Raw genomic sequence first — 27,256 nt, forward strand, 5'->3', positions numbered from 1 at the left:
CAGCAACCATGACTCTCAGAGGCAGAAAGTGAAGCGTGCAACATTCTGGCATGATGAGACAGGTCAGAGGACTTCTACAGAGTCATCATGACGACAACACCTCAGCCTTTATGCTCGACCCTTTCACTACTAAGTCTTAAGCCACATTTTCACTCCATAACTCTACACACACAGCAGTTTACATTTCCAGGGAGATGCAGGAAATAAAAAATTCAGGGTTCCCTGTATACCCAGAGCAGATAATATGGCTCTCAAGAAAAAGCAATTCATGTAATTTGACCCTGAGAACAGCATGGAGGTTGGTCAAAGAAGGTGAATTTAATATGATCTACCAGTCATAGCATATCCAATCCCTTCTGAAATGATTTTCATTTCCAGTCTGTAAAACCCTGCAGGGGAATTTGTTGCATAAGTGTACAATGTTATACCTCTTTTAGTTTTATTAAGACTATCCCCTTCAGGCACCAAGGAAGACTCATTAATTCTCAAATTCTAGGATAGAATGAACAAGTATATTTCAATCTGTTGTTATCCTTCATTATTTCAGAGACTTCAACAGTCTCATTTTAAGTTCATATTTTTGTTCTAAATAGTCCCTCTGAAAGTCCCCTACTCCACTGAGAGTTGCGTTAGCCCCTCTTTGGCTCCTCCTTGGCTCTGTGTCAACCCAAAGCACTACGCTATTGACCACTGAATCAGTCACATCAGTTCAATGTATGCAAAACATGAAGTGCATTGAACTTAGCTTTACTCAAAAGTACTCAGGGCACCTGGGTGGCTTGGTTGGTTAAGCATTGGACCAGATCTCTGCTCAGCCCATGATGTCTGGTTTGCGAGTTCAAGCCCTGCTTCAAGCTCCATGCTGGCAGTGTGGAGCCTGCTTTCTCTCTCTCTCTCTCTCTCTCTCTCTCTCTCTCTCTGCCCCCAGACTAAAAATAAATAAATAAGCTTAAAAAATTTTTTTTAATGTTTATTTTTTGAGAGAGAGAGAGTGTGCATGTGAGTGAGTGGGAGAGGGGCAGACAGAGAGGGAGACACAGAATCTGAAGCAGGCTCCAGGCTCTGAGCTATCAACACAGATCCCAACACAGGGCTCAAAACCACGGACCCTGAGATCATGACAGTGAGATCATGACCTGAGTTGAAGGACGCTTAACCAACTGAGCCACCCAGGTGCCCCTAAATAAATAAACTTTAAAAAAATGCTATAGATATTGCTAGTGATAAGGAGGTACTAAGAGTGGAAAGAGAGGGACATAGAAGGTAAAACATGAGAAGGAGAGGGGAAGGAAGGGTGTGGAGAGCTGGGTGGGAGAAGAGCAGCATCACAGGTCTGGTGAGAGCAGCAAGCAGAGGCAGGTGTGTGGCAGAGAAAGAAAGGTACAGGAAGTAAAAAATCAGGGAAGTGGGGAGATGAAGGACCAACCTGCATTCTTTATGGCTGTGAGTGAAAGGAGAGAAAAAACACAGACAAGTATTTTCAGTCATTCTTCTCTCAAGTGCTGAGTGTAAGTTGCATAGTACTAATTTTGCACCATCTCAGGTGTGTTCAGAGGAATTTGTCACCAAATGTGTCACAGAACTTCCTGGATGAGGAGAACTATACAGTCCCTGTCATGGCGGCATTTTGCTCTGAGCTTCCACTGGAGTTTTAACAAGGACAGGTGAGGGTGTGTGTGTGTGTGTGTGTCACATTTTTAACTATTTCAGAGCCATACAGTGGAATAGGAACCATCAAAGTCTCCCACAAAATATTCTCCAATGATATATTGGGTGCACTGGGTGTGGACTCTAATAGCTAATATTTACTGAGCTTGATGAGCTTGGTACTATGCAACCCTTTCACAGTGATGATCTTATTCAATCTTCAGACCCTAAGGAAGATATAAATGTTTACAGACCTCCATCCTATAGACCAGGAAACTGAGGCTTAGAGACGTGAAGTCACATTTCCCAGCTAGTGCGTTCTGGAGCCAGATTTTTGTATCATTTGCATCAAAATGCAGACTCCATAAAGAGTAGGTATTTGACTGATTTCTCTCTAGGTCCTGGAACAGCATCAAGATGTATGGTTAACAAATGTCTGATGATTTTGTAACCTAACTGGCCATCTGTTCATTGTTAGAAAGTGGTTTGTATTCTTTTTAATTATGCAGTGACTATGTCTACTGATACATTAACGTCTTAATAAAACCAGTGGATTTCCTGACCCTTGTTAAGCAGAATTTGCACTGTCTTTTAGAAGTCATTGGACAATCAAAGAAGTAGTGTCATCTCTAACAAGGGCCTCTGTCTAAAGGACCAATTGAAACCCATACATACAGGCCTAGTTTATTGAATCCTTCCTTTTAATAACATCTCTAATGGCATCATCTAAGGACAATTGAAAACTCCATTCTTCATTGTAGGACTGTCCTTTTTCTCACTCTGCTTCATGCAGTCCGACTGGGCATAGTGCTCCCATTGAATTCAAGAGAGCTTAATGCTTAGATTATTCCAAACAGTGCAGAGTAAGATTATGAGCTGAATATGATTCAATAAGCAGGAAGTGTTTGAATCTGAATTGGAAAAGCCTGCCATATTCTCTCACACTCAAACCTATGCATAGCACTTACACACTGAAAAAAATCCTGTGGATGTTTTAAATCTATCATGGTAATAGTGTGTTCAATCTTTGCAAAGGAAAAAGAGAAAGGGAATTTTTTAAATCCCTAAATGTTTGGCCTTCACAAATGACTTACGGTACAGTGCTACTATGAGGGCACTAAATGAAATAGGCGAGCCATAGACAGACAAATACTGCATGGTACCACTCATTTGTGGAATTTCTAAAAAGCCAAACTCATGGCAACAGAGAGTAAAAACTGGTTGCTGGAGCTGCGTGAAGGCCAGGAGTGGAGAAAATAAGGAGAGTTTGGGAAAAGAGTATGAACTTTCAGTTATAAGATGTATAAGGTCTGAGGAGCTAATGTAAAACATAGTGACACCAGTTGATAACATGTATTGCATAATTAAAATTTGCTAAGAACTTAAATGTTCTCACACACAAAAAGATAAGTATGTGAGGTGATAGATGTGTTAATTAATGAGATGGGAGAATCCTTTCACAATGTATATGTGTATCAAATCACCACAATATATGCTTAAATTTCTTACATTTTACTTTTTTTTAAGTTTGTTTATTCTGAAAGATAGAGTACATGCACTCATGAGCAGGGAAGAGGGAGAGAGAGAAAGAGAGAGAGAGAGAGAAAGAGAGAGAGAATCCTAAGCAGGCTGTGCACTGTCAGCACAGAGCCTGATAGGAGCTTGAACCCACAAACTGTGAGATCATGACCTGGGCCAAAATCAAAAGTGGGACACTTAACCAGCTGAGCCACCCAGGCACCCTCCCCCACTTTTTTTAAGTTTACTTTGGGAGAGAGAGAGATTACATTTTACTTTTTTTTTTTTTAATGTTTATGTATTTTTGAGAGAGAGAGAGAGAGACAGAATCCAAAGCAGGCTCCAGGTACTGAGCTGTTAGCACAGAGCCCTATGTGGGGCTGGAACTCACCTGTAAGATCATGACCTGAGCTGAAGTCAGACGCTTAACCAGCTGAGCCACCCAGGCAACACACATTTTACTTTTCAATTAAACTTCAATAAATCTGGGGGCGGGGAAGCACTACTATGTTGTTGAAGTCAAACTCTTCAGATCTGAACTTTTTCCTTTGGTCTGAAAAACAGCATGATTTAATGGTGAAAACACTGGCTTGAACAATGGTGGGTTAGCGTGTTAATCCCCACAAAGTGGATCATCAGGCCACCTTTCCTCTCGGTTCATCTGCAGTACCAAGGGACTCATTCATTCACTCAATACGAATTTGTTAAACGCTTGTTATGAACTAAACTCTGTGCTATACGTTGGGATATCAAGACTTTAAGAGATAGTCATTGCTATCTAGAAGGATATAGTTTAGTCAGGGGAAAAAAGTAATCATAAATCTGTAATTCTGAGTGGTGAGTGCAGTGACAGAAACATACAGCATGCCCTGTGGCAACACTAGGAAAGAAATCTAGCCTAGGCATTGGTGGGCGGGAATGTCCCAGTAAAGCACTCTAGAGGAGATAAGTGAGGACCAACACAAGCCCTAGAAGACTGAGAACAAGGTATCTAGATAAAGGAGTGGGGGAGAAAGAAAGGGTAAGGGTATTTCAGGAGGAACAATGTACAGAGCCTAGTAATGAGAAGACAATGTGTACATGCAGAACTGGAAGGAGCACATAATGGCTAGAGCTTGTGGGTGTACAAATTGTGAGTGTGTGGGTTTGTGTGTGTGCATGTGGGCTGGCAGGTGAAGGTGAGGGTGGAGTGGATCAAGGGAAGTGGGGAGAGATGAACTGCAGAACTAGTTAGCAACCAGAGGGTGAAGAAACTTGAACATGAATATCCAGACCCAACAGCCATGGGGAACTAGGAGAAAGTTTTAAGGAAGGGGCTGGCATAATTACATGAATACTTATGAAGAGCATTCTGGAGACAGCGTGGAGAATAATTTGTGGCAAGCAAACCCCTGAGGCAAGCAGGTTTGACAGGAGGCTGTTATACTGATACCGATCTAAGCCTGTGGTTCTCAAATTCAAGAGCGCAATAGAATCGCCTCAAAGTTGTGGGGCTCTAGCCCCAGAGTTTCTGAATGAGGAAGTCTTGAGTGTGACTTGAGAATGTTCATTTCTAACAAGTCATCAAGTGATGCTGATACTGCTTGTCTGAGGAGCACACTCTGAGAACCACTGTTTAAGGCGATATTCATTTCTAATTGTAAAATTCTGGCATTCTTCCTTATTAAAAAGCAGTTTTTCTTTAATGAATATAGATTTTTGTGAAACACACTCATTGTATTCAAAAGCGTTTTTCATGAGATGAGTATGGACCTACAGATAAATCAGATTCATCATCATTGTCCTTGACCATTCTTATTTGTTTCCATTTTGTTTCCTCTATTTTCTCAAGTTGAATTTTATTCGATACACTGCAGGAAAGTCCCATGGTGCATCCAGTAATTTGCAACAGGATTAAAATGCTGAAATGCCACTGCAGCTGAGTAAATCCTTTGTCTGCCTGAAATACAATAGACCGATTGAAGGCTGTAATATTTGGGCTCAGATTTTAGAAATGAAACCTTGTAGAGAAAAAAAAAGTCTTATCTGCTGTATGTGGTTTAAAAAACCCATTCCTCCTATTTTAAAACCAGCGGAAAGAAAAGTTATAACTGCAAACTGCATACAAACCCATAATCACAAATTCCTTTCCTTATCAAGTATCTAGGAAAAAACACTATATCAAAGAAAAACAATGCCTCTTCAGGGAGAAAAAAAAGAACACTGTTACTCTAGAACAAGGCCTGCATGTCCCTATGTCTCAGTATAATTGAAACAAAAAATTCTGTGTTTAAGTTTTTCATCTAAAGGACAATGAATTTGTAAAGCCACCAGGCTGCTCCTACCTAATGGTAGACTATTCATCCCGCAGAAATAGTTTAGCTGCACACCGACTGTATTAGTGCTGAAACACAGACCCATCTCATAAGAAAGATAGGGTGAGAACAGTCTACATGTAATGATTTACCAACACCATGTAATGATTTGCTGACACCATTCTATGTGAATTCATTTTCTTTAATGTAATAGCCGAGGTGCAACATCACTAATTCTTCTATTTCTTGGTATTGGCTGTTTTCTTTTTTCTCCCAGAAAGCCTTGCCTCGTTATGTTTGTCCAGAGTGTCTCACAGTTAATATCACAGTTCTGTCGAAAATGCAAGGATGCTTCCATATTACTGAAAAATGTTAATCACCTGAATCGTAACAGAAGGCTAAGCACAGCCAGAATAACCAATGAAAGGGACTAATGAAGCTGATTCTATCAATCCAGGCATTCTCTCTCTGCTAAGTAACTCTGTTGGTGAACTCACAAATGGTTTCACTAGAAAGGATTACAGCATCCCAAGCAGTAGGCCATCATTATAATTACAGGTGTGGTGCAGACTGCAGGAGTGGATGAGCTCATAAGGAACAAAGATTTGCTCTGCTGGAGAGTTTATCTTCACGAAAGAACAAAGAACAGCAGCATAAGTGAGTTGCCATGTAAACAAATTGAGCAATCGCTGACAGACAACAGAGCGTGTGTTCCTCGGCCAATATACACACCTCTCTGTTACCGTGGACCTTTCTCCACCACCTCTGTCCTTTCCCTGGTGGAGGTGACTTTTGCTTCTCTGGACTCTCTTGACCTCCAGTCGGTAGGCAGGGGCTGACTAGGTAATGGTGATGAATCTTTGTTCCCCTTGTCTTTCACCACCTGCCCCCACCCCACTCTATTTTGCAACTACCACAAGAGGACAACACAGACATGACCTTGAATGAGAATGTTAAGGGCTTCATTTCTGTATCCACTGGGAGGTTGGGAAACCAAACTTTTCTTTAGGGATTGGATACTAAAGTGGTAGGCACAGATTTTATTTGTCTTTACAAAGTCCTCTCTTGGTCTGACAGTGAATTAGGTTGAATTTTAGGCTAATTGGAGCAACATGCTTTAGCTCTTGACTTCCAGATTTATATGAAGGCAATTTTCAGGGCTAGCAGCCAAGTCTCCACTGGCAAAGGGAATCAGGAGAGTACTGCAGTCACTCAAATGAAAAAAGAAGAAGGAGAAGAAGAAGAAGAGGAAGAAGAAGAAGAAGAAGAAGAAGAAGAAGAAGAAGAAGAAGAAGAAGAAGAAGAAGAAGAAGAGCTACCTCAAGACCCCATTTGTTTGATTTAGGTAGAGTAGTTTTACGCTTTTTCCCTATTTTCTGTTTGGCTCCTCTCTCAAAGGCTGATGGGCTGGAGGTAAAGAACAATGTTGAGAGCCCTCAGGGATTAGGGTTTCAGTATGGCCTTCCAGAAGATTATGAAGTAGATTAGAAGCTTTTTCAGGCAAGCAAGGATTTCACCTGGTATTTATAAACTGACAAAGGGCAAGTTTGCAGGGAGAAAAATCTATAAACTTTGAAAGAATGACATTTTCGTAAGATTCTTTCATCTTTCCTCAAGTATTTTTATTGTATGTGAATCAAAGTCTTAAACAACTTCATGTCAGAAATTTGGCTTTGGGGATGGAGCTTCCTAACCTGGAGGGTGACAGCTGATAAAAGGATAGGGTTGGGGGTCAGGGGATGTCATTTCCTAAAGTAAAGAAGAACTTAAGAAAATAATGGGCAGCTGTGCCTCAGGAAGCCCTTGGAAGGGGTGGGGAAGACGCTGAAAAATATGCCTAGACACAGATGATAGTCTCTTTCTATGTCTTTAGTGGCTAAAACTGCATCCCCTCTACTACCTGCAGGCATTGGTTTGGCAACTTGAGAGTCTGAGGGCAGGCAGAGGAGAAAGTTCAGTGCGTACCAAGTGTTGCTGATCAAAGGGGAACGCAGCAGAGCGCGGCCTTGCCATTGTAAGGAGAAGAATCACAGCATTATCCCCTCCAGCCAGAGGGACAAAGGCGAATTCGAAAGCTAAGCCCCTTGAAAGCTATTAAACATTAGAGCCGCTGACCAGGCAAGCTCCCTTCAATAGTGACCTCTGTCGTTTCCCAGCACTAGCCGCCTGGCTTCCTGGTCCCTGCATGCCGGGGGTCGTGCAGAAAAGGGTCGGAAGCCGCAGGGCTCAGGCTGGAAACCCAGGGTCTGCAAAGCCGGGTCTGACGTACGTCTATGTCACATGAGGCAGCCTTCCAGGCAACCGCGCGACCCGCTTGTCGCGTCTCCTGGCACCGGCTTCTGTTTCCCGGCTCCCCGACCGCGTGGGAGGAAAGGACAGAGACAGGCCCCGGCACTTTGAAACCTTTATCCTTCCTAGTTGTTCACTTGACTCCCAAGTTTCTGGGGGAGTAGGAGGCACCGTGCGGACTCGCCTGCAGGGGCGCCACCCCGGAGCGGAGAGGCGCAGGTGCCCCTGCAGGGGACCCACAAGCCTTCTCTGGGTGTCTCCTGAGGAGGAGTAATGACTCAGCGGGTCCCGTGGCAGACGGAGTTGTGATGCAGGGTACGAAATCACATGGGGAGTCTGGCGTTCAGATATGTCAGCGAATGGTTCATCAAAATGTTCTACAAGAAGGCATGCCTGAGTGGGACTTTTGCCAGGCAAACATTAATTGGAAATGAATGAATGGTAATTAACAGGAAGTGTTTCTGAAAGGGTTATGATGATATTGCCCAACCTAAGGGTCGCCTTTAAATTTTTTTTTTTCAACGTTTATTTATTTTTGGGACAGAGAGAGACAGAGCATGAACGGGGGAGGGGCAGAGAGAGAGGGAGACACAGAATCGGAAACAGGCTCCAGGCTCTGAGCCATCAGCCCAGAGCCCGACGCGGGGCTCGAACTCACGGACCGCGAGATCGTGACCTGGCTGAAGTCGGACACTTAACCGACTGCGCCACCCAGGCGCCCCTAAGGGTCGCCTTTAATTTAACCACTACCACTCAAGGCCATAGTGAAGGCGATTTCACATGCTGTATCTATTTCAAGTGCTTTGTTGAAAGAAAGCAATAAAAGGCCAAGATAGGTGAGAATCGTGTAGTTTTTCCAGAGAAGTGCATTCTCACAAGTATGGATTTAGGAGAACAGCCATTCGAGAGTTGAAGGCCTAGCATTTTCCTTGATCTCCAGTTAAGTGTAATCTACTGTTTAGCATCAGGGTTAAGGGAAGAGTTAATTCACAGTGCTCTTAAGATCCCACCCACTTCTGAGATTCCCTTGAGGCCAAGGATTAATTTGTACCTTTCATAAGGACTTATTTATTATCACTTTTAATCTTATTTTTCCCTTTGCATTTTGTACTTCCTCTTTGCTGGCCTCAACTCCTTAGCACTTCACATCCAAGGTGAGAGTAAAATAACTGTTGTAGAAGTTAAAAAACTTCTGAAGTTACAGCACTTCTAAATAACACAATGGGGGCGCCTGGGTGGCGCAGTCGGTTAAGCGTCCGACTTCAACCAGGTCACGATCTCGCGGTCTGTGAGTTCGAGCCCCGCGTCGGGCTCTGGGCTGATGGCTCAGAGCCTGGAGCCTGTTTCCGATTCTGTGTCTCCCTCTCTCTCTGCCCCTCCCCCGTTCATGCTCTGTCTCTCTCTGTCCCAAAAATAAATAAACGTTGAAAAAAAAAAAAATTTAAATAAAAAAAAAAAAATAAATAACACAATGGTCATGCCTTATCTACCATAACTAAGGAGCACTTACTATGTGCTCATTAAACACAGCACCATAAACATAAAATGAAATCCCCTTATCAGTGCCTTTAGTTACTGCTAATGGTTAATGTGCCAAGCATTCTCTCCTTTCTTACAACTGTGAGGTTGGGTGCTATTACTATCTCACTTTAGAGGTGAGGAAAAGGAGGCAAGAAGAATTAAGGCCATAGATAATAAGGGATGGGAAGGGACTTAAAATTTGGATCTAGCCAGATCTATGTATTTGAGTGTTAGGACTTAAGAAAATGTCCCTTCCAAAGGGTTTAATAGGTGACAACCTTGTTAGTTTTCTTCTCAAACTCATCTCCTTTTTCTTTTTATCTCTTTCTCCTAATAAAAAAGCTTAGATTTACCAGGACATATTTTTTACTTTTCTTAATGATTTTTTTTTATGTTTACTTATTTATTTATTTTAGAGAGAGAGAGAAAGAGCACAATTTAAGCATCTGGCTTTGGCTCAGGTCATGGTCTCATGGTTCATGAATTCGAGCCCCGCATCAGGCTCTGTGCTGACAGCTCAGAGCCTGGAGCCTACTACCAGGATATATTTTAAACCAGAGTTAGTCTTATTCTTCCAATTATAACTAATACTACCATCAGATTATGAATAATTTTATTGCACCTTTCCGTGTGGCATAAAGAATGTTATAATTATGCTATTTATACAATCATGTTGTCCAAGATACTGGATCTGCTACCTAAGGGAGTAGTCACATGTGACACTAAACTTTTGGAGGAAACAACTACACCACACTTGGATAATGAGTCACAATCTAATGGAGAAGGGCAAGAATGAAAGCGTTTTTATGTTGCCTTCATAACGAATGCCTCTCCTGACACTTCAAATGAAGCCAGGCCCACCCAGAAGGAGGAAGAAGAGAAGCCTCTTAGAAATGGACCATATGCTCTATGTCTGTAAAAGATACATCATGACATCTTTTCATGTGGCTATCTCATTGACCTCTAAGCTGGTTAGCAGAGGGAGAAGATATAAATGTCTGTATTCAGAGGATGAGATAATTAAGAACTAATAGAGTTCTAGGAGAAGGCAAAAAACAGAATGTCATTTTCCATACTCTAAGACTTCCCCTCTATCAGTAGTTTCTAGGCAGCAACATAAAAATACCTTCCTACCTGTTTTTTTGAAACCAGTAGGTTTTCTTACCCCTCTAGATACAGTGAAGTTTTTGTGCTCAAAACCAAAATCTCTTAGTTCAAACAGACAATTAGAAGGTGGTTGCAGGCATCCTATTTCTTCAAGGCATCAAACAGGCCTCTTGTATTAAAAACTGCTCTATGGGGCGCCTGGGTGGCGCAGTCGGTTAAGCGTCCGACTTCAGCCAGGTCACGATCTCGCGGTCCGTGAGTTCGAGCCCCGTGTCGGGCTCTGGGCTGATGGCTCAGAGCCTGGAGCCTGTTTCCGATTCTGTGTCTCCCTCTCTCTCTGCCCCTCCCCCGTTCATGCTCTGTCTCTCTCTGTCCCAAAAATAAATAAACATTGAAAAACTGCTCTATACAAACATTAAATAATTGGAATTTTGAGGGGAAAAACCAAATATCTTGGTTTTTGTTTTTACAGCTCCTTTTATATTTCAACCTGGAGGAAGATAGTAATATTTCTTAAATAATAAATTCCTTAAAAAGAAATCTTCAATGTTGCATCTGTGATGGTCTTTAATAATAACAGGCATAGGGGGTTGAGAGCAAGAGGCCTTGAGGTGCATACCTAACCAGACCTGAGGCCTTCACTGCTACCTGATCCCATAGGGTCTGCTCTGTTTTATTAGCTTCTCATTGGTTGGTCATCACATGTTTTGCCACCATAGTGAAATTTCATCTTATTACAAATAATAGTGTGAACTAAGACCAGAATTTTCTTTCTATTATCAGTTTGCCCTGAGTTCTTTTTTATTTTTAATTTTTTTTTTAACGTTTATTTATTTTTTTGAGACAGAGAGAGACAGAGCATGAACAGGGGAGGGTCAGAGAGAGGGAGACACAGAATCCGAAACAGGCTCCAGGCTCTGAGCCGTCAGCCCAGAGCCCGACGCGGGGCTCGAACTCACGGACCGCGAGATCATGACCTGAGCCGAAGTCGGCCGCTTAACCGACTGAGCCACCCAGGCGCCCCTGCCCTGAGTTCTTAATAAAAATAAAACAAAACAAAACAAAACCACTATAGGGGTGCCTGGGTGGCTCAGTCAGTTTAGTGTCCAGCTCTTAATTTTGGCCCAGGTCAAGATGTCATGATTCATGGAATCAAACCCCACATCAGGCTCTGCACTGACAGTATGGAGCCTTCTTGGGATTCTCTCTCCCCCTCTGTTTCTGCCCCTTCCCCACTCGCACTCACTGGCTCTCTTGCTCACTCTCTCAAATTAAAAAAAAAAAAAAAAAAAAACACACACTATATATTCAGCCAACTACATATTCTCTCCTATACTAGTTCAATCTAGCTCAATTTTTGGATATGACATTCCTAACTAACATTTAAGGACTTTGGGGGTGGGGAGAAGAATTGTCCTGAAATAAGGGGGAATAAGGATGGGCTAGTACTTAGGAAACAGAAAGGACCGGGGTGTTCATCAGCTTCGGAGCAGATAACTAATTAGAATGATTTGGCAGGTCTATAACATGCCACAGCTAGCTGTGTATGTGTGTGTGTGTGTGTGTGTGTGTGTGTGTGTGTGTGTGTGCACATGCCATATGGCCTATCAATTCTTTAGCACGAAGGCTATAGGTACTGGTACATTGGTAAAGGCAGTGTGCTTAGTACAATATAGGTTCTTTTTAAAATGATTTTTATGTTTATTTATTTTTGATGTAGAGAGAGAGAGAGAAAGAGCACGAGAAGGGGAGGGGCAGAGAAAGAGGGAGAAACAAAAAACAAAGCAGGCTCCAGGATCTGGGCTGTCAGCACAGAGCCTGACACGGGGTTCAAATCCACAAGGCATGAAATCATGACCTGAGCTGAAGCCGGACGCTTAACTGACTGAGCCACCAGGTGCCCCAGTATAATATAGGTTATTAATAAAAGTTAGGAATCCCAACTTAGATTTTTTTTAAATAAAGTTCTTTTTTTCCCCAGGTAGTCAACTAAAGATTTATTCTTTCCCCCACTTCAAAGGAAGGACCATCAAAAAAATGCTCCAGTCTTCTCTTACCTTCCCAAAGAAAACTTTTAAGAATAATGGTCCTTTATTTTCTAGTTCTTTCTGACTTTAGGGAAGAGCTTATCTATTTTAATTTTGTAATTTAAAAATATGTTTTACTTTAGTATCCACTGTGTACCAAATAATGTATAATTAGATTATGGAAACAGAGAAAAATGTCCCCTGAATGCAGAAAGTTACCATCTCAGTATTGGAAAAGGTAGTTTGTTTCTAATATTCTTGATCATATTTAAAATTTAATCTTAAGTGTTATAAATATTAGAATTAAATCTTTTGTTATCTTGGACATATTTTATAGTTTTCTAGAAAACTATAGTGAGGATAAAATGAGGGATATGTGAGGTCTGAGGAATTCTGTGCTCCCATTTCTTATTTTGTCAGTAGACAAATGTAGTGTTTGTATAATTCTCTTTTCTTAGTTATTAGGTATTGATTAGTTTTTCCTGGGCTATGAACAAAAGTAAATGTGACTTTTTGTGAAACTCACTGTTTTAATACCTGTGGTTTTTAACAAATTGGCTCCAAAAGTAAACACAAGAAGCTGAAGTACTCTCCCAGAACGTGGAAACAGCGAAGATTAAATGCCCAGGAATGAGGTTTTGAAACCTGTAACAAGCATCCAATATTTCATTGAGCTCTTCTGGACCTCAGTTACTCCTGTCAGCTATGAAACCAGTGTTCAGAACCCCAAGAACGACGTAGCTCCCATTCTCAACTGAACCATACCATCAGAGTTTAGGAAGCAACTGGAATGTTTCTCAGCACGTACACCTGAAGGCTTTTCTCAGTCACCTTGAGAGATCTGAGTAAAGAGAATTCGTTGATTTATGTGTAAATCATGATTTCCTAGAAAACATGGTTAATTTCAGGTTCTGTTAGGATGTCTGGACAGCAGCTGAGTGGGCTTAGCAGGAGAAGTGGTAAGGTGACTGGGACACATGGTGAAATTCCCTAATATAACTGGAGAGTTTTATTTTATTTTATTTTATTTTATTTTATTTTATTTTATTTTATTTTATTCTATTCTATTCTATTCTATTCTATTCTATTCTATTCTATTCTATTCTATTCTAAGTTTATCTACTTGTTTTGAGAGAGACAGAGACAGCACAAGTTGGGGAGGGCCAGAGAGAGAGGAGACAGAGAATCCTAAGCAGGCTCTGTGCTGCCAGCACGGAGCCTGATGCAGGACTCAAACCCATGAACTGTGAGATCATAACCTGAGCAGAAACCAAGAGTGGGACGCTTAAGTGACTGAGCCACCACGCACCCCTCTAGTATAACTGGATATTTTAGACAGGTAAGGAAACTACCAAGAGGTTCCCTGTTGATGTGCTGATACAAGTACTCATTTAGTGTGGGTCTTCACTTGATTTAAATTAATCTTCACCACTCCAGCTAGGATCTTTAATTTTTAGAACTATCTTTCAAAAGCAAAGGAGAGATCTAAGTACTGCCACTTATTTCTAGAAACCACCAGGAAAACAACTTTTCCAGTTTTATTTTGTATATTCACTTCAGTTTGCTCATTGTATTTCATCACTGAATTTGTCATGGAATGACTTCTGAATCCACATCTGAGCATTGGGATTATTAAAGTTTATGGATATTTTACCTTTTCCCCCAAAGAATTTAAGGCAGCTTATAAAGTAAAGTTTTTCTACTTCAAGGCTGTGTCCCAAATGCAAGAAGTCTTTAGATTAATTTAAAAACTTTTTTTTTAATGTTTATTTTCGAGAAAGAGACAGAGACAGAGTGTAAGGAGCGGAGGAGCAGAGAGAGAAGGAGACACAGAATGTGAAGCAGGCTCCAGGCTCTGAGCTGTCAGCACAGAGCCCAATGTAGGTCTTGAACTCACGAACCGCAAAATCATGGCCTGAGCTAAAGTCAGACGCTTAACTGACTGAGCCACCCAGGTGTCCCTAGATTTATCTTTAAATAATGATGCAGAACATGTGAGATAACCTGAAGTGACAGATAAGCAGCAAAACTAAATTTTACTTTCTGTGCTGATTTTGCAGTAGTATTATCATCATAGGTAATAATCAGGAGTGTGCCACCTGAAACTGGGCAGAGCTACTGGGCTAGCCAAAGTCAGTACAACACACCCAGGGGTGTTGTCACAACGCCCTGGATTTCACCACCCCTGGGTGTTCACAGAGAAGGGATGACACTCAAAGGTATGCAGCCAAACAGTAATTGTTAGATGTCATCTTCTGCTGGGAAATAAGATAATTAAATAATTGTTTTCAAGCTACCACTTATGGATACTATGGCCTCTCTCTAGAAAATAATAACCCTTCAAGTGGACCAAGCTCATACTTTATAGCATATGACTTTTTAGGATTCTGCAGTGTTTAGCTTTTGAGATTGCAGTTTGGATACATATCAAAGAAGCACAGCCAATTTGGCATTACTCAGAGCCTGACCAGCCAACCAGGACCCCTTCAGAAGGTGATTTTCCAGTCTGAATTTTTCAGGGCCTTGGTATCCCCCTCCTATTTCCTTCTCCATTATGTTGATTGCATTCATGGCTTATTAGTGGTGCCAGCAGAAATGTTGGCTGAAAAAGTCAGGAAAAGCACAATCAGTCCAAACTGAAGGCCACTAGGCATATAGATGAAAGATTTGGGGAAAAAGGAATTATAGTTTTAAATGAGTTTTTAAAATGTTTTCAGATTTTATTAACCAATAATGTCTTTGAATCTTATTTATGAAAGAAAATAGATCTTTCTGTGTTCCTCTCAACCTAGTAATGTGCGCCAGTGAATCCCATTTTTTTACAACCAGGAGGCAAATATCCACCTTTCCCCGGTTTTCTTATATTACTATCTCTGATTTACACTTCTTCAAGGAAGATTTTCTCTACTTGCTGCCATCCTATTGATTCCTCGGCTTTCCCGGGGGTCACCAAGTCTTAATAATTGATAAATCCAACGAAAGCTTTCAGTCTGATCTCACTAAGCCTCTGCTACATTTGATGCTATGACTCATTCTTTAGCTCTTGAAGCTCTCTTTTTCTATAAAATCCATAAGACTATATCCATCCAGCTACTCTTGTATTATTCTGATCCTTCTCTTCCTAGCACCTCTTCTTCCACCCACACAAATGTTGCCATAACCCTAGATTATGTCTTCCATATGCTGCACTTCTCAGACCAGATGCTTCACCTGAGTAAAACTGCCCATTTTGATCGAACTGATACCTATTTGCTAATGACCCCCACATATTTATCCAGGCTCAGCTCTCAAGTTATAGATTTCCATATCCAGTTTCCTGTTGGTCACTGTTACCTGTATATTTTACTGGCCTCTCAAACAGAACTGACCATGTTTAACTTTGGTCTCTCCTCTTCCATTGGTCACTCTTTGAGGACTCTCTTTCCTTTAGTGTTTGCACCAAACTGCCAAATACCTAAATTAAAAATCCAGAAGTTTACTTTGTTTGTTGACTGCATGAAGGTCAAGTGTTGACTGGATATTGAAGTGTGCCTTACTCAAGGCTTTTGAATACCAATATCTTTTGATTTATCATTGCTACATCTTTTAGATCTTTATGATTTCTTTCCAAGTGCTATCTATTTAAGATTCATTAACAATTATAGCTCTTAAAAACCTTTGATACTAATAGTTCTTATAAGCATTTAGTTTTCCTTCCTACATAGTTCTTTCAAGGGCTTTAAGTTATACTTTTATAGAAAGTTATACATTCTATGCTAGCACCCTGAAAACCCCTGTTTACAAAGAAGGAAGGAAGGAAAGAAGGAAGGAAGAGAGAAGGGGGGGAGAGAGCGGAAGGGAGCAAAGAAGGAAGAAAGGAAAGGAAAGGAAAGAAAGAAGAAAAAGAAAGAAAGAAGAGAAAGAAAAGAAAGAAAGAAAGAAAGAAAGAGAGAAAGAAAGGGAGAGGGAAGGAGGAAAGAAGAAAAGAAATAAGGAGAAAGAAAGGAAAGAAAGAAAGGGAATACAGAAAGAAAAGGAAGAAAAGAGAAAGCTAGCTCAACACACACCTCTGGTTCATGGACATGCCAAGTTTCTTCTGAGATGATAAGCTGCCAAGCACCAAAGTACTGTAACTCATCATCCCCAGTGAATGAGAGGAAGAGGTGGTGTGGAAAGAACATCCTGTTTTCCAGAACTTCAGTGACTGAAGTGCTGTCATCTCATGTTATTTTTTTTCTTATTTTTGCATGTGTTTCATCTTATTCTACCCCCAAAACTACATGGTTGACATAGGTAACTAAAATCCAGGTTATGCAAAGAAGCTAGAGCATAAGAAAAGCATGGCAGTTTAAGTGAATTCCTTGTCTCACAGCCTAAGAGGTAAAAAGCAGGGAAGTTTAAGTGAATTCCTTGTCTGACAGCCTAAGAGGTAATGGAAGCACACAAAAATGTCCTAGGTCTCACAAGCACCATCTTCTGGTTTCTGAAGATCTTTGAATGGTGTGATGCCAAACTTGCTGACTTTTCATAAGCCCTTCTATCTGAATTACTGTATTACCAGAGTCAATTTATTTCTATTTTTAGAAAGATACTTAGTTTGAGAACATCAACCAGGTGAATTCTCATTAATAACAATATTGTTATTCTATAAAAAGAAAGTTCTACTAGCAACTTGAATGCCAACTCTGTGTTAAGTATGTGGTAATTAGTTTATAAATGTTCTTTTACTTAAACTACAAAATAACATTCTGAAGTAAGGTTCATTATTCCATTTTTAATATGTGGAAACCAAGGTTCAGAGGGCATAAATAACTTTCTTAAGGTTATGCAGTTGGTAAGTACTGGAACTTAGATGAAATGTAAGTCTGTTTTTGTCTAAGCTTAAGTACTCTAAAATTCCTTTGTTCTTTTTGCTAAAATAACACTTGTTTAATTTGACTCTTAATGGGAACCTTGGACGTTTTTAGCTTAAATAAGCTATACATTCAAAGTGTTAGATGTGTTATTTCAAATTTTCGAAATGAATGATACATTTATTGCCATCAGAGTCTCAAATGCAAAAATTTGACAAATGTCAGCAATAATTAAATGTTATTATTTGATATTTAAGATAATAACAACAGTATTTTTATTCACAAGGAAGAATAAGAAGTACCTTTTGCTTTCATGGATCATAAAACCTGTTTGGGTAAGTTAGTCCCTATGTTTGTGACGACAGCTTACCAAGTTGATAGTGCTTATCTTTATGGCTCTTCAGTTGAACTTGATATTGATCTATGAAATGAAAGGATTGGAGGAGTACTAACTTCATATTGCTTGTTTACTCATGAAACATGATTTTATCAAACACATGAGGAATGGTACTTAAAGAAAAGATGACACTGATCTTTAAGATCATTTGAAAATTCTGTTTGATTTCAAATCTGCAAGATGCTTACTTCTTCAGAAACTCACTCAGAGGAAGCAAGTCTTGAATTAGAAGACAAAAATCGTTAACTGGGAACTCCAACCTGAAGGTTCCAAATTGTTTAACCATCATAATAGGGGAGAACACATTCTTAATATGAAATTGAATTTTTTTTTCTTTTTAAGGGCGGAGATGATTTTACCTTGTTTGAGAAAATGTTTGGGATTTTAGTCATTTTACTTTAATAAAAAGACTAAATACCATCTTTGCCACTTTTTCAAGTTCATCTACATATAGAAGATTATCTTCTAAAATATTAAACTGTGATTAATTATACTTTCCTGCACATTATCATCTTTAAAAACATTAGTTAGAGATTAGAAATTAGCTTATGTCTTTTGCCACTTAGAAACAAAATAAATATTCCACCTGTCAACTACTGGGAGAAGAAATACATAGGTAACAAAAATAATTCATTTATCCAAATTCTCTTTTTGTGAACACATAAAAAATAAAAGACATTCTTCATTATGAGGCCATACCATAGAGTCATAACTTTCCAGAATTGTGTCAAGATATATTTCAGATTGCAAAGAGAATATCATATTGGTATAATACTTAGATTCAATCAAATAAGCAGATAAAATTTTATGGGATACATCTGATAACAAGTGGTATAATTCAAGAACAACTTTTGAGTTCACTTAAACCTAGTTGTACTATATAAAAAGACAAAGGAGGCACTGAGAACTTAGCTGGGTTTCAAACCCATAAAGCTGGCTCTCAATAGCATGAGTCACCCAGAGATAAAGGCATCCAGTGATTTACTTGAATCATTCATTGCCAGCCTGGAAAAGATTTTGGAAATTAGCAGTGTCCTCACTTTTTTGATGGCATGGCAAAAGAAAGGCTAATTCATGAAAAGGAGAAACCCCTTTCATTTGACATTGGATTTCCTCCTAGCTCAAACACAAATGGCATTACTAACAACAAAGCAACATGCTAGGAGGCTAGATGGAGATTATGTGCCTTTAAGAATAGGCTACCATCTTTTGAGCATAACTAAAGGGTGACCTGGTAACTTTGAGACTATAAATGATCTCATTTGACAGACTATCCTTCTTGTCTAAAAAAAAAAAAAAAAAAAAAAAAAGAACATCAATAAGACTTCACTAACTTCCCAGGCAGCTGTGTGCTTTCTTGAACTTGACAGTTTCCATTTTTACTCTGTGAATGATTTCTTATCCTGGTTAGAATGTATGATTCAGGTACATGCAGATTCTTTGTGGAGTTTTAGGATGATGAAGTATGCTTACAACGAGAGAGTACATTATCCACCATCTTTGTTCTTTGAAGATGTTGACAGTCTGGCTATCCTCTGGCCTAATTGAGAAACTGGGCCATGCTAAATTAACCACAAACTCATCATCATGACACTAGATGGTATTTGCATCTCCTCCCCAGCGCTGGCACTGCCTCTTCTGATTTCAGGAAAGGGGTCAAGGCTCATGAGAATGGCAATGCATGGTTCAGCTAGGCCCATACAGGGTCCCCTCTCCAGCAGAGCAATGATACACTCTGTATGCTGGGACCTCTTCAGAGATGGAAGGAAAGAAACAGGCAATAGTTTCTTAATTCCATGAAATTGTTAATCCCAGACTTGAGGAAAGACCAGAAGGTGATAAATTATTTTTCTCTAACTTGAATGTATACACTTATCAGAATATATCTATAACAGCTGAGCTGCAGCCATGCCTTTTGGCCTCTTTCTTTGGTTCCTATTCCGAAAGCACCAACCTGGTGTTGACAAGCTGTTCTTACCCTCCATGGCTGCTTCATGGCTGAAATGTGAATGTGTTTTACTGTGTAATTAAAAGCAACTCTTCCTTTCTGTTTTCTGGTTGCCAAACTGGGCAGCAGTTGTTATTTCTCCTCCATGTTCTTGTTCAAGGAGTTGCTTTGCAGAGAGGATGATTCCAATTCTGGCCTTGGTTTCCCTTCAACCTGAAGTGTCTCTAACTGGCACAGTCTCCTGATACTTGGACTGGAGGTAAACTCATTTTACAACTGGTTTCTGCTAGTCTGCTCATATAGTTCCTAGTTTAATAATAAACCTTTTTTGTTGTTGCCCTTAACACAATTTGTAAATTACTTCCCAGAGCCGCCCTTACTAAATGTCTGTGACCTTATTGTCAAGAAAGTCTTGACAAGCAGAAGCTGCTGCCTGGGGGTTGGAATGTACTACTTCCTGTTCTTTCTCTCCAAGCTGAAGCATTCTATCCAAACAAAAACTGAACTTGGTGCACATGTGACCCAAAGCTAGCTTGAAATGAAACTCTCTGAAGATGAAAAACTTTACACATTAACTCCTGGTTCCACTCCATCTACTTACAGTGCCTAAGACCACAAAGAGGGCCTTGTAAAAAGAACCAAAATAAACAAAGGGATGGCTCAAGCTGTGAACTAAGACAAACAAGCAATCAACAGCCACAGATAGCATCAGATTAATTGCTGCTGATATCCGACAAAATGCAAAAAAACTACGACAATGGCATAGTACTGTTTAAGTCAACCACCCCACAGCCCTGCCAGGACACTACTCAATCTTAGGGTATTTCAATATAAGGGAAATCAGTACTTGAACCCCAACCCAACTTGCATATGACCAGAAGGAGCAGAAGAATCCTATGTCTTTACTACAAAAATATCATGACAACAGAATGGACACTCTGTTAGAAAAGCCTGGGATCTCATCTTGATGTTTTCCTTGTAGCCATGCTCCCAGTTTTTCTATCAATAATTTACTTAAGATACAACATGAGCCCTAGCAAAAGGGGTGCATAGCCAGATATTAAACTGTGAAGGCTTGCTTTCTTTTCTTCAGGAAATAAATTAACAATAAATCATAATATAAATGGAGACAGAAAAATTACAAGCCAATCACTGGGTGGCTTCCCTCAAAAGGGCAAATGTAAGGGAAGACACCTCACTTTTCCAAGGGGAGATGCCACCAAGGAGAAGAAAGACATGGGGAAAAGAGGAGTTAGAAAGACCATGACTCTGGTTCTATGAGATGATAGTAACTGCCCAGGAGATGGCTGTATGTGGGAACTCAGAAAGCTGAGCCCCAGAGCTATAAATCTTTTGGTCTTTGACCAGGCAGAGCATGAAAACCCATGACACTTGTGGAAGGGCTGCCTTTCCCCTATGAACCTCCATGGCAGGCTCTGCCCTGGCTCTAGCAGTGGTCATTGGAATAGTGGGCCTTGCCTCTGTCTTGTTCTGGGCCAGATTTTAAGGATGGAGATTTTGTGGCATGCGAAGTACTTCCCCTTACTTAAGCCTATGTTCCCCCTGGTGAGATGCCCAGCACCTAGCATTCAGAAGACATCCCAAGGTTAGTGTGCAGCATAGCAGTGCCCAGCAGGACAAGTACAATATAAACTTAATTTGTACTGCTTTACATCTGTGGGGTGGCCAAGGCTCAAAAGAGTTATACCTCACAGGCCTCGCTTGCTCAGCTGGAGGAAATCTACTGGGATGACCCCACATATCACTAGGGCATGAAAGTACTTCCTATTCCTCATCCCGAATATTTGCATCCATGGAGTTGGGTACCATCTTGACCCCTGTGGTTGCTACAGAAGCTGGGGTTTGCTCTCACCTTGTATCATTTACTCCAACTCTCCAAGGCCAGGTTCCTAAGTCACTAGCATCACTGCTCTCCTTTGAGAGAGATGAAGCTAGGCAATATTCCCCTTCTCCTGACTCCACAATTTCCATAAACATTAGGGAATCCTTGGATATATAATCAGGAAGAAATGGGAGCCTTAAATGAGGCACAGAAAAAACTCTTCTTGCAAGCGGAAGGCACACTGAGGTCATCAGTTATACACTGTGGTGATTGACAGAGGAGACCCTCAGCATATAGAACTATTAGTGTCCACAGTGGGAAAGCCCTGGGTAAACCAAGAGGAACTGGTCATCCAGTTGCAAAATGTATAGGGAGTCATCTCGTTTTCCATATATTCAATAAAACTTTAATTTGGAACTTGAAATTTTAATTCACAAAGAAGCTGATAAACTCATGCTTGACCAATTGTATTATAGGCTTATAGGTAGAATACAATAAATTTAAGAGAAATAAAATGTTTCCCATAAGGACTTACATATGGATTTAGGTCTATCAATTTAGCATCATTCTCAAGTTGTACTTTACAGTGAGATTCAAGGCCTTCGACTGAATTGTTCTATTAGAATAACTGTAATGATTATAACTAGGATTTATGTACTGCTATACTACTTGGAAAAAATTTTAGATCCACTTACTTAAAATTTACATTAATCTTGAGATGTTACTCTCAATCATATTTTGTTGATGCAGAAAGGCAAAAGGCCACCCAGCTCATAAAGGACAGAGTAGGATCTCAAATGTAGATCTGCTCAACTTCAGAGCCTGAACTTTTAAATTCTTAAGGAACATACAAACAAAGGGAATAGCATGTGTAAAAGCCCTGAGGTAGTTTAGAGAGCTTAACATTGTCAAGGAACAAACAGCTTAGTATAATGTGATGAGAAATTAAGCCACAGAGTTTTGTGGGGTCCAGAAGGCAGTGTGCCATAAGAGTCTTGTTAGAGTTTTGCCTCTAAAATAAGGGAATGAGGGGCACCTGGGTGGCTCAGTCGCTTAAGCATCCAACTTCGGCTCAGGTCATGATCTTTCAGGTTCTTGAGTTCAAGCCCCACATCAGGCTCTGTGCTGACAGCTTAGAGCCTGGAGCCTGCTTCAGATTCTATATCTCCCTCTCTTTCTGCCCCTCCCCCACTCAGGCTCTGTCTCTCTCTGTCTCAAAAATAAATAAACACTAAAAAAAAAAGAAATTTAAATAAGGGAATGGGATGATATTAAAGCAGACGAATAAAATTATCAGACTTGAATTTAGAAAGTTTCTTCTACTTCTTTGTGAAATATTTTCCTAGGGAGATCAGTTTGGAATCTCTTGAGGTTGTTCAAACAGGCAAAGATGGTGGTTTAGTCTAGGGTTGTGGCAAGTGAGGATGGAGAGAAGTGGATTGATTGGAGAGATCTTTAAAAGGTAGAATCAGTAGACTTAACTGGATCTGGGTAGTGAGGGGGAAGCGGATGTCAAGAATGACCTCAAGGTTCCTGGAGGACCAGCAAGACAGCTGTTAGAATGATGATCTTTCAGAGGCATTATAAATTCACTGGGTAACTTAGTGAACTATAAATACAGCCTACTGTGTACAGTGCTAAAGTATACAATGGCCATGAGTGGAAACTGAAAAACAAAAATGTCCTCTCTACTAGTGTGTGTGTGTGTGTGTGTGTGTGTGTGTGTGTATTTAATTATCAGAATTTAAATATCCTGCCATCTACCAAGTAATAAATTATTAAGTTTGGAGAGAAAAAAATAAAATAGCTGGGAGAACAAAAATTGCAGAAAAGTTAAAAGAGGTTTGTTATTTTCACTGAGAACATTTTCTTGCTTTGGCCAGTAGAAGTGAATTAATAAATGAATATGTTTCTATCTACATGTTTTTAATTTTGAAACTCATCCCTCTCCTTTCCCCCTATAGTAAGTTGAATCGCACTCACAAAGATTCATTTTCACCCAAACTTCAGAATTTAACCTTATTTTAAAAGCAAGGTCTTTGCAAATGTAATTAATTAAGGATCTCAAGATAAAATCATTGTGGACCTTAATGTGGATTTTAATCCAATGACTGGTGTCCTTAAAAGAAGAGTGGAGAATACAGAGACAAAGGAGAAGACCATATGAAGACAGAGGCAGAGATTCATTACACAGCCACAAGCCAAAGAATGCTTGTGGCCACCAGAAACTGGAATAAGCAAGAAAGATTTCTACCCTGGAGCCTTCAAAGGGACAATGGCTGGGCTGACACCTTGATTTTAGATGGCTAAGCCTCTAGAATCTTTAGAGAATATCTGTTGTTTTAAGCCACAAAGTTTGTGGTAATTTGTTATGGCAGCCGTAGGAAACTAATACACCCACTAAATAAATGTTGAACAAATGGTTTGCTATTGTCTGTGGTTTGGTCCAACCTTGTTCCCTGGTTTCTGGCAGAAGCAACAGGGAGTATGTGATACACTTTTCAGTAAGATACACTGGCAGAGAGAAGACTTGAATGGGAAAATGAATTCAGACTTAGACACGATGAGTTTCAGTTGCCTGTGTCTTATCTAAGTAGAGATGTTAAAGTGTCAATTGGATATATTGTGCTATAGCACCTTGGTCTAGACAGCCTAAATATACTGGGAGTTTTCTGTGCACAAGTGGTATGTGACCTATAGGAGTGGTTCTGATTGCCTAGGAAGTAAGTTTTGCAAAAGAGAAAGGTTCACCAGGGAGCTCTATCATTTAAACATGGGTGGGAAATGAAGAGATGCTAAAGGAGAATGGAAGGAAACAGTAGAGAAGGCAGAGAAAAGCCAAGGGAGGAGGGTGGCATTTCAGCCAGGGGAGGAGACTACTTGCCTGTGTTGAGGGCTGAGATGTCAAATATGAAACAGATTGAACATGGCCATTGGCATTAGCAACACGAAGATTCCTGGTGGCCTCAGTAAGAGTGGTTTCAGCAGAGTGGGATTCATATTGGAGTAGCTTGAGAAGTATATACATATTTGAAATATTTTAATATGTTTTCTAAAAGGAAGGAAGTGAAAGTTCACAAATCTTGGCTGTGAAGGAGAGTGGGATAAGAGAATGCACGTGTGTGTGTGTGTGTGTGTGTGTGTGTGTGTGTGTGTCTCAAGATGTAAAGGACTTGGACATATTTAAATTCTGTTGAAAGGGAAATGTGAGAGGGAGAAATGTTTGAAGGGAATTAGTTTCACGAAACAGTAGTAGGGAGAGAGATGAAATAATCAATAGTGCAAAGTTGCACAGAAGGTGATTGGAAGTGGATTCTCAGAACACACGGAGGAAGGTAGCCTTAGATAGGAGGAGGGATGTTTCCTCCACAGTGACTGCAGGAAAATGATGACAGGTGGGAGTAGCTGTGGATGTCAGGTACAGATTTTGTGAAGGGAAGTGAGTTACCCTCTAATGTATGTCTTTTTCCAGAAAGTTAAAAGGCTATGCCTTAGCTTTTTTCTAGTTCATTCTCCACACTACTACATACTGATATCCTCCTCAATGCCTACAAATTATCCTAAGTAGATGATATTTTAGGATTGTGGTTTCTCTAAAATTTCAGACTGAATAGCTCTGTATTTGACAAAAGTGTCAGTGCACTATACTGTTCTAATAAAATAAAAAGTCTTGTAATTAATTTTGGTTATTAATTATCTCTAGAAAATGGCACACATATCCATAGAAATATATTTTACTACTTTCCTGAGACAAATTATAACACTTTCCAAAAGAAAAACAATATGCATATTCATGGAAAAAATTGCTTTGGGGACTTCCTAATGGATTCAACTGAACTTTTAGAAACGTAAGCAGTCATAACTGCTGTTTTGTAATTATCCTCAAAGTAAATTGAGTAAATACTGGAAGGTGGGTTGCTCATCTAATTGCACACAATGCACAGAAAGTAGATAGGTGTGGAGAAGTGATTTGGTTGGTAGGTAGGCAGTGAGACTACTTAATATCTTTTCTACTGTTCCCGTTACCAGGCACAGGATAAGCTGAATTTAGATGCTGGCTATTGATTTACCCTTTGCGTTTTCTGGCCCCTGGCATGTGAGAATTCTAATATCATGCCTGAGCAACACTGAATAATAAACCAGATACTACTTTGAAAATGTGTGTGGTCCTTTTTTTTATGAGCTATTTTTCTCCCAAACTAATCCTTTTAGTCCCTTATTAAATTCCTTATGGCATATTCACCCTCAGGAACAGGAAAAAGTACAGAACATCCCCGCCCATCTTCTTTGACATAGCAATTACTGCCTGATAATGGTGTGGTAGAAATAGCCAGCATACTTGGAAATCAAGACTGAACTACTAATAAATGTTAATTGATTATTTAATCTAGTAGATTTGTTTTGTTGCTATATGTGTTAGCCATCTGATCTATGGTTAATAAGCCACTCTATTCAAGCTCATTACTGTTGGAGATAGGCTCAGTGAATTTTAGTAAAATTTGCCACACTTTATCTCTTGCTTTATAAATCACAGCATGTACCATAATTCATTTCAGTAATGTATTCATAGGGCAATTGTCTGGCTCTACATGTAGTAGTAAGAAAGATTTTCTGTTAAAACCCAAGTGCTGTTCACTTAAAGATATTCTATATTTCATTAGTCTTTTGATGATAACAAAGTTACTTTCATTTACCTTTTGAAAAGTTATACTCCATCTGCATATAGATGTTTTTCAGTTCCTGAATTTTTAGCTAAGGTCTTATAATTCAGTTTTTACATTATCATTTAGAGAATGTTGGTTTTAATTATTAAACTAAGGGAAGTTAAAAAATGGTGATGCAGAGAACATTATAAATTTTCAGGATTGGCAAATTGGGTTCTTATAGGCCCCTAAAATGTCACTGGAAACAAACAAACAAACAAAAACAAAAATAAGAATTTAAAAACAAGGGCTTAGGGTCATATACAACTCACTGTAAGACCTTCAGCAGATCAGTTAATGTCTCTGAACTTCTGTTTTCCTGCCTACACAGTGAAAATATCAGACTAGATGTTCCTTCTAATGCCCTGTCTAGGTCTATTCCCAGGACAACCACACTTTACAGGGCAGACAATAATAACTATAAATTATAATTTTTTATTTCAGAAAAAAAGCATGCACACTAAATTAATATAAAGTAAGGTAGGAGTATAGTACAATGAAAAGGACATGAATCAGACTGGGGTTCTGATCTTAGCTTCACCATTCATGGCTTTAAGCAGTTCATTTAATGCTCTCTGGAAGTTTCCTCACTTATAAAATGGGGGTGGCCATTCCCCCTTGATGTGGCTATGACAGCAAATAACCAAATAGATGCACAGAGCTTAGCATAGTGACAGACAAATAAGTTCTCAACAGAGGTTAGTCATTATTTTTGTCATCTTTGTCAGAGAGGACTGCCATGAGTGAAAAGGCATCCAGTACAATTTAGGTGCTCAATAGACACTACCCATTCTTGAATAAATGCAGAAGTCTAGAGGTGTAAGACTATTCTTGAATATATACAGAAGTCTAGAGGTATAAGACTAGTCACATGGTATGAGAAAAGAAACATTACAAGTGGCCAGATCATGAGAATGAGGCAAGGAGTTTCTCAAGGTCAGTAATCCCATACTGGGGAAGCAGGCTAATGATATTGACTCAAAGTTGAAATACACTGTGGTTAGCATTAAAAAAAAATAACAGTTTAGAAAATTAAGTAAAATGAATCAAAAGGAAGTAAAAGCACCTCCAAAAACCAGAAAGCTAATTCACTCAACAGCAAAACCCAGGGAGGTAGGAAGAGCAATTGA

General features: G+C 39.8%; 1 protein-coding gene across 6 annotated transcripts in view; it reads right to left on the reverse strand.

Annotated features, from left to right (window-relative positions):
• Positions 1-15,098: 15,098 nt before the first annotated feature.
• LOC123599167 overlaps positions 15,099-27,256 on the reverse strand; it is a 112,278-nt gene continuing 100,120 nt past the window's right edge. For 3 of the 6 annotated variants that reach the window (XR_006713015.1, XM_045480408.1, XM_045480412.1), the window contains 3 exons: positions 18,590-18,637; positions 17,606-17,656; positions 15,099-15,857 (listed from right to left, as the gene is read on the reverse strand). Coding sequence is in view for 5 of the 6 variants with exons in the window: in XM_045480408.1 (XP_045336364.1) it covers positions 17,626-17,656; positions 18,590-18,637 (79 nt within the window). In the remaining variant the exon portion in view is untranslated. Of the gene's footprint in view, positions 15,858-17,456; positions 17,657-18,589; positions 18,638-27,256 lie in introns of those variants that run through there. The other 3 variants (XM_045480411.1, XM_045480409.1, XM_045480410.1) reach the window with 2 other exon arrangements.

Source organism: Leopardus geoffroyi, chromosome C1, assembly GCF_018350155.1.
Source record: "Leopardus geoffroyi isolate Oge1 chromosome C1, O.geoffroyi_Oge1_pat1.0, whole genome shotgun sequence".
Classification (NCBI taxonomy): domain Eukaryota; kingdom Metazoa; phylum Chordata; class Mammalia; order Carnivora; family Felidae; genus Leopardus; species Leopardus geoffroyi.